General features: G+C 36.5%; 1 protein-coding gene across 1 annotated transcript in view; it reads right to left on the bottom strand.

Moving 5' to 3' along the window:
* Positions 1-758: 758 nt before the first annotated feature.
* ADAM28 (ADAM metallopeptidase domain 28) overlaps positions 759-8,087 on the bottom strand; it is a 58,321-nt gene continuing 50,992 nt past the window's right edge. The window contains exons 19-24 of the mRNA XM_027087966.1: positions 4,795-4,903; positions 3,800-3,878; positions 2,989-3,045; positions 2,454-2,516; positions 1,524-1,580; positions 759-979 (exon numbers count right to left, since the gene is read on the bottom strand). Coding sequence (XP_026943767.1) covers positions 959-979; positions 1,524-1,580; positions 2,454-2,516; positions 2,989-3,045; positions 3,800-3,878; positions 4,795-4,903 — 386 coding nt within the window. The 3' untranslated portion in view covers positions 759-958. The remainder of the gene's footprint in view (positions 980-1,523; positions 1,581-2,453; positions 2,517-2,988; positions 3,046-3,799; positions 3,879-4,794; positions 4,904-8,087) is intronic.

Here is an 8,087-nt window from a genome sequence, read left to right as displayed (position 1 = left end):
TGTGATTCCAGGGTTGACAAACCATTTGATTACTTTTAAAATGCTGGAGATCTGGATGTTTATGCAGGATCTCCCAAGTTTTAAATATTGGCAATACATTCAAAACATTAAAAAATACTTTTTGGCCAAAATCATTGAGGCCAAATAAAATAAATCTGCAGTCCAGACACATCCTGCTGGTCAGCAGTTTACAACTTCTGGTTTACGTTATTAATTTATTTAACTAAAACTTAGTTAGGAAGTACTACTAAGTTTCTACTAAAACTACTTAGAAAGTAATGTTCACTTTAAGCTTACCAGTAACTGAATTATACAAATTTCTATGAAAAAACAATTTAATTAATAAAGTCTTAATCAGTTGTAGTAAACTTCCAATGACACAGCTAATAAGAATTCCAGAAGATAATGTAGGGTAGGAAAAAGACATGATATAAACCAGAGAATGTCTGTATAATTTTCTTTGTAACTGAGGGTTCTAATTTGACAGTTTCAGGGTTAAAACAGTTAAGCTATTGCTAGTCATCCAATGAGGAGTATACAATTTTATCCCATCCTTCCCAGTTTCCTGTGATTTCTTGTTTTCATTAGAGGGTGAATTAATTCCTACTGAATGAGGAAATCAAGGTGCTCAAAACCCTTTAACAAATATTAGTCAACATCACAGTAAAAAAGCAGGGGTGGGAAAGGTTAGGAAATTCACCTAATTAGAGATTTCAGCTTTATAACTCTTTCTTTAGAGCCATCCTCTTTCCCGTGAGTATAGAGAACAGAAAATTTTAATTCATACAAAGATTATCAAGAGTATGTCTCTCTTGAAAGTTTTATGTCTTCAAAGTATAATCAAGAAATAGTAACGTCCTTGAGTGTCAAGAGCAATATTAGTACATTTCTCTTCCATCCAGATGGTCCAGTCTTCTAAGTTGATCATTTACCCACCAATCCTTGTTTAGCTGTTACTTCAGACTTCTGGATTGGAGCCCTAAAAAAAGACAGAACTCTTAAATAATGAACTTTTCCTAAAAACTTAGATATTACATAACTTTGAACTATTAAGAAATTAAAATGATTTATCTGTAGTCACTCTTCCTATTCTGTAGCTTGATACTTCACAGTGAAGGAGTGGAAACATAAGAGGGTAGAGAAAGGAGAGAAAAACATCACAACTGGGATTCAACTATCCACCTGGCCACTTATCAGTTGTAGAGGGTGGGGCATCAGGAGAAGAATTATGCCATGCTGAGTAATTTTTCTGTGGAGAATTTTCTCCCTCTCACTATCCCTGGGTAATTTTTCTGAGAAAACAAAGAATATTGGGGTCATCATCACTTTCTAGCAAAGACCCTTACGTCTTCTTTCTCTTGGTTTTTGTCCAAGCTCAGAAGGAAGACATATACTAGAACCCAAAATATACTCATATAGACACGGTCCTTAGTGAGCATCTTCTAGCAAGACATGGTTAGCACTTCTGTCCTTGATTCTAGGAGGGCTACAAGATTAGAATAGTTTGGTTATCGATCTCTTACTTTAAGTGCAGACATTGGCTTGAAAACAGCAGAGGAAAGTCCTTTTATGTCTTTATGCTATATTAGGGACAAAAATAATGGGAGGGCGTTAGAAATGTTGTGCAGTTCCCATCTTTGCTATACTTATTTCCTTATTTAAATCCTTCCTACCTCCTTGTCACTTATTTTAACTTCCACCCAACCCTCAGGGTCCAGTACAAATTCCAACCACTTAGTCAATGGACCTTCCTCTTACTTTCCCATTCCTACCCCATTCATTGTCCCCTCACCATACTTCTCTCAGTAGTATTGCCTGCTTTGGCACACGTAATATATGAGGAGTTAAGTGCTCCATATGCATATGATTTGTTTTCCTACCAAAAATGTAAAAATTATTGAAAAAAAGGACCTTAAGTTTTAATTCCTTCTCATGTACTCACAACAAAGTACCAAGTATGAGGGGAGTATGTTCAGGATCCACTTGAGCGAATGACTCTACCTGTTGCTTCATGAGTGCTTGGCCTTTATTCTGGGTGTGCCTTCATGTGCTCCGTTTTTCATACCCTTCCTCCTCTAGAACACTGTGAATAATATAGACCTTATTCTGTCTAGAATAAACAAGTACAGTCTAATTTATAATACAATTTTGTATCCTCCAAAAAGAGCGTCTAGAAACTAACCTGTGAAGGAGACAGTTCAACTTCTGCAGCAGAACCATTTATCATTTCTTAACAATCATGTAACAGTAGAACTATTTTTAACAGTAAAAAAATTAATAGCCATTCTAATTTGTAGATAGTGAGTAGGCCTTCTTTCTCAGATATTCCTATGGGCTATGATATCTCAGGTTAGCTTAGCGTATCCTGAAAGGGAACCCAGAGATCTGAAGACACCCTTCACATTGGGCACCAGAGACATTTAAAACACCACCAGTGACCATCTGATACTTACAAGGAAAGAGAATGACACAGATGTAGGAATCAGCGGTGGAGAAAAATCTGGCTTCGTAATTAGCTAGTAAGAAGGTAAAAAAAAAAAAAATTAAAAAATGGGGCCTCGAAAACAGGTGTGCTTAACGGAAAGGCTTAAATCACTTTCAGAAACGGAGAACTAGGAATCTTCTAAACCTGTACATTTAATTGCTTTCACTAAGGGGCGCACATGCAGTTCAGAAACAAGCTCAATGCCAACAGACATATGATGAAGATGGCATTCTATGAAGCAGATCGGTTCTCTTCTTTAATGAATTAGCTTTTCAGACCCAGTAACTCAGGTTGAAGGGTTAAATTTAGTAGTATAATGGAAAGGCAAGCTCGTATTTCGTCTTTTCAAAACGTTTTGCAGAAGAATCCATATTTTCTATGAATATTCACACAGATCTGAACATTCTCCTGAAGAAATAATTGGGCATTGTGGGTTATGTCTTTCACTAGCGTTCCCCTGAGGTTAGATTGGAAGGGATTTTTAAGAGACGTTACCAACTCACAACAGAAGCTGGAGGCGCATCCTCCTCTGCCAGAAGGTCAGGTGTGTCAAGCTTCATCTAAAAAGAAAAAAATAAAATTTTAAAATGGGTTTATATGAAATCATGTGTGTGAAAACTTTGAAAATTGTAAAGCACTATAGAATTTAAAGAATGCTGCATTCAATAAAAATAAATTTTAAAAAATGATCGGTGTCCTAATTTCAGCTTCCAAATAAGCAGCCCTTTCTGATGTGAGCTCAGAACTAAGATGACACTAAGAGATTGGATGGAAAATCACAGTGGCCCAGCTGCTGCATTCTGCTGTGTACAGAGCTATCAGAGATGGGTAAGTTTCCATCAAAAACATTATTACCAATGTCATTGTCATTAGGCAATTGCCACTTAAATTTTTAAACTTGCAGGACACAACTAGGGCATTAAGGATTATACATATTACAGGTGTTGTCATACAAGTATACACATTATTGTCATTATTGGGATATTGCAAAAGGAATAAGGAATCAACCTAGAATCCCAGAGAAAAGGAGAGAGAGCTGGCATCTGCCCTCCCCTTTCTCTTTATTCTCTTTGCATTTTGTGAACCCCAGCAAAGCAGCCTCTGAATTGTAGAGAGACTCTTTTGCATTGAACAAAAGGCAAAGGCGAACTTTCTGAATGTGTAGTTCAGAGCCCACAGTCCTTGCTGCATACTAACTAGTGAGATGGATTTGTAAAACACTGCTGAGTAGAAATGACAGCTAGCTGGTCAGGACAAGAGTGAGAGAATCACAAACTGGGACCCAGGGCAAACACAGTACAGACTATGGTTCACCTCTTGGGGTTGAACAGCCTTCGCCGTCTGTGGTTTCCTCTTCTGCTTGTGTGGCCCGGTGTCAGTGGTAGACAGTGGCCTGTATGTGAAAGCATATCATATAAACTGACTTAGAAATTCCTTCCCCGTGAGAGGGAGATTCAAGAGAAGTCTGCTAGTGTCCTCTGCCCATTGTTTCATACTTGGTAGTTGACTGGGTTTTCATCTGCTCCCTAGGGCATCCTGCAGGTTTCCTTGTCTTGTAATTAATAATCATTACCACTAATTTTCTTTTCCATTCTCTACCAATCCCTGAAACCTAATCGTGAAGATGCTGAATCCAACTTTTATCTAAATTATGCCATTTACTTAAAGATTTGTTTTACTCATTCAGTATTTATTAAAAGCCCATTCTGGGTGAATAAATCAATTTTTAAAAAATGCTAGAAAGAGACTGTAGTGTCAAGATTATCTTTGAAAGACTGACTGATCTATGTGCAAACCTAGACTCCATTACTTACTTTGTAAGACTCTGAACATGTTAGTTTATCTCCCTGAGCTTCTGTTTCCACATCAGTAAAAAAGTGAAGTGCCTGGCCTTGCAGGACTGTTGTGAGGATCAATCTATAACACCTTTTCATCTATAAAATGGGAATAATAGTAACTACTATTTCCTTATGAAGATTAAATGACATACGTAAAAGGGCTAAGCAGAGCGCCTGTCATAAAGCCATGAGCGATACACTTTAGATACTGTATTTGGATAATGAGCATAAACATCTTTAATAATGAGAGTTATTATTAATTATAAACGGTGATTAATAGAAGAGAAAAAGGAGATCTTACTGTGAAGAATTTCCCAATAAAAAGAATAACTAGCCTCTGGTCCAAGAAAAATGTATCTGTACTTATTTCTGAGTATTTGAAGTAAACTAAAATTAACTTGGATAATTTGGGTCCTTACATTTAAAGTGAATTAAAGGCCAAAAACGTCCCCAAGGCAAGATAATGCCTACCTCCGGACTTCCTTCCGCTTTCCTCTGGTGCTTTGGTATCGGGTTACTATAGCAACCACCACAAATATGACGGCCCCAGGGAACAGCACCCCAACCACAATGGAGAAATCTGCAGCCAGGAGAACGAGGGCCTCGTGAGAATAGGGGAAATTCACAAGTATACATCACACTGGTCCTTATTTCTTTATTTTATTTTTTTTGCGGCATGCGGGCCTCTCACTGCTGTGGCCTCTCCCGCTGTGGAGCACAGGCTCTGGACACGCAGGCTCAGCGGCCATGGCTCACGGGCCCAGCCGCTCCGCGGCATGTGGGATCTTCCCGGACTGGGGCACGAACCCGTGTCCCCTGCATCGGCAGGCGGACTCTCAACCACTGCGCCACCAGGGAAGCCCCCTTATTTATTTATCACAAACTCCGCCTACCTTTTCCCCAAAGGACATGCAGTCCCTGGAACATCTCTCATAGCCAGTAAAATGAAAATATATTTTGATAATGATTATTATAATATTATTTAGATAGAAGAAATTAAGAGGATGTCTAGGGAAAACATTTTACATGAGATAGGTAAAGCATCATACTACTGGGAATTCTTAGAAGGGATGATGTTTGTAATAAATTGAAAACAAAGGGCTGAAAGAATATGAAGTAAGGAGGATGCGGAAGAGGAGGGAAACATTGTTAAAATTCAGCCTTGGAATAAAACCAGTGAAAAGAATCTGAAGACTTGAAATCATATTCCTCTTAGTAGCAAGTAAGAAGCTGAGACGTGAAAAAGAGAACTGATGGATAACTGATAAGTGATAGATAGGACATAAGTGAGTGTCCTGCTGACGTTTGCTCTATAGTGGAATTATTATGGACAAAAAAATTATGTGACCTTGTGAACTGGGGAATGGTTCTAACAAAGTTTTTTGGTTTATAGGGTGTTTTTTACCTACTAATCTAATTAATGAATGCAACTTCAATCTTTTGCTATCTCATGTATTCATTTCTCTTATAATAATCTGAAAGCACAAAGACCAGGAGGTACAAGTTTGAAGAGCAATGCAAACAGCTACTGCTCTCTTATTACAGAGATGGCGGAGATCAGTAAATGAATAATAAGAATGATTTTTGCATAAATGCAAGCAAAGTTCACAAGTGTGAGCACACATGCGTGCAGAGAGAGAGAGACCTCAGAAGTAGAATTCTAGGTAAGATAATAACAGTTCAAATACCTAATACTCTCTACCCTCCATAAAAATTCCTACCCAAAAAGTCAAAGGAAATAAAGTTCTGAAGCATCTGTGTTAGAAACAGTATAGATGCGTTCAGAATTTTAAAAATGTACTTGCACTAACAACAGAATCGTAGCTATTTTCAAAAGAGTGACACGGTCCAGAGGAAATAAAGAGGAACTTGGCAGTACTTCACAGACATCCATAGTTTGAAAGGATGTGGTCTAGAGGTAAAGCCGGGGCATCAGGCAGATGGAGAGTACTATAAAAGGAAGCAGGTTTACCGTTGAAGATGTCAGTGACTGAACAAAAAATACAGCCCTTTCTGTTTCTGGAAATGGTGGTCTAGGAAATTTGGATTAGCTCTCTCACTAAAAACAACAAATGAATTTAAAAAAAATCTTCCTAAAAGCACAGAAGTGCTGAAGAAATAGGGGGAAAATATTTTGGAGTGAGAGAAAATTACTTTGGAGTGAGAAAGCAGGAACTCAGAAACACAGGAAGGAAAACGATCATAAAAGGAAGCTCAGAAATGCGGAAAAGAATGAAAAGTAAATAAACCAAGAATGAACCTTAATGTAAACTGTGGACTTTGGATGATAATCACATGTCAATGTAGGTTCCTTAATTGTAACAAATGTTCTACTCTGGTTGGGGGATGTTAGCGGTGGGAGACTGTGCATGTGTGGGGCAGGGATATAGGGGAAATCTCTGTACTTTCTGCTCAGTTTTACTGTGAACCTAAGACTGCTCTAAAAAGTAAAGTCTCTATTAAAAATAATAAAAATGGAAATTTTTATGCTGGCCACGGAAAGAATATAACATAAATGTATAATCTCCAAATTAATAAAAATAAAAATGAAGTGATTAAAATCCTCAGTAAGTCCATAAGAAAACAAGAAAGGAGAGAAAAAGGAACAGGAACCAGGCAGGACAAATAAAAAGCATATAATAAGATTGTAGATTACACCCAAATATATCAGTAATTACATTTCATTTGAATGGACTAAGTTTTTAAAAAACGATTGAGACTAAAATTTTAAAATATATCTGTATTTTTTAAAATGAGAGACAGATATAAAACATGAGGATTCAGAAAGGATGAAAGTAAAAGTATGAAGAAAAAGTTATACCAAAGCAAAAGTGACCAAGAGAAATATGGTACAGCTATATTTTTCTCCAGGAACTGTGGACTTTAAAAGGCAATAAGACTAGAGATACACAAAAGCATTTCATAATAACAAAAGTGTTAATTCACTGGGAAGACATACAATTCTAAACTTTACTGTAGATAACAGCATGGTCTCAAAATATATAGGTATTGATAGAACCAGAAGTAATAGCCAAATTCACAGTTACAGTGGGGGATTTTAACACTCTTGACTCAGTCATTGGTACAACAAACAAACAAGGTATCAGTAAGGGTTAATATATTATTACACACAGTTAACAAACATGGCATTAAAAACATATGGAAAACACTGCACATAAGTGCAGAACACATATTTTTGTGTTCATAGACAGAACACTTACAGTATGGGCTTATGCTGGGTCCTAGAGCAAGTGTCAACAAATTTCAGCATATTCTCAACACAGTAGGTTTTCTGATCCCTATGGAATTATGCTAAGTATTAATTTAACAGAAGCTAGAAAATCTCCATATGCATGTATGTTAAGAAATAGATGTCTAAACAGTTCAAGGGCCAAAGAAGAAAGCAAATAGAAAATAATTTGAAACAAATGATAATGAAAACACCAATTACGATATGGTCTACAAACTGAAAATTAATGAGCCAAAGATTCCTTTCAAGATTTTTCTTTTAAAGATGAAATAAACTTAAGGAAATGGAATTGTATAAAGTAGAAATTGAAATAGCAAAAAAAATGTTAAAAAAACAAATCATAAAGAATAATAAGTTTTAAAATTTTGTTAGGATAGTATAAAAAAAGAGAAGAAACAATGCTACAGATACTATTGATATTGAAAAGATAAGTGAGTATTATGAGCACTCTTAAACCAAAACATTGACATTTAGGTGAAGTAGGTAAATGTCTAAGAAAAATATAACATAGTAA

The sequence above is a fragment of the Aethalodelphis obliquidens genome, unplaced genomic scaffold (assembly GCF_003676395.1).
Source record: "Aethalodelphis obliquidens isolate GAN/ISIS:26980383/991018 unplaced genomic scaffold, ASM367639v1 scaffold61, whole genome shotgun sequence".
In the NCBI taxonomy this organism is placed as follows: domain Eukaryota; kingdom Metazoa; phylum Chordata; class Mammalia; order Artiodactyla; family Delphinidae; genus Aethalodelphis; species Aethalodelphis obliquidens.
Note: the sequence above shows the minus strand (reverse complement) of the source record. Positions and strands in the feature narration are given on the sequence as shown.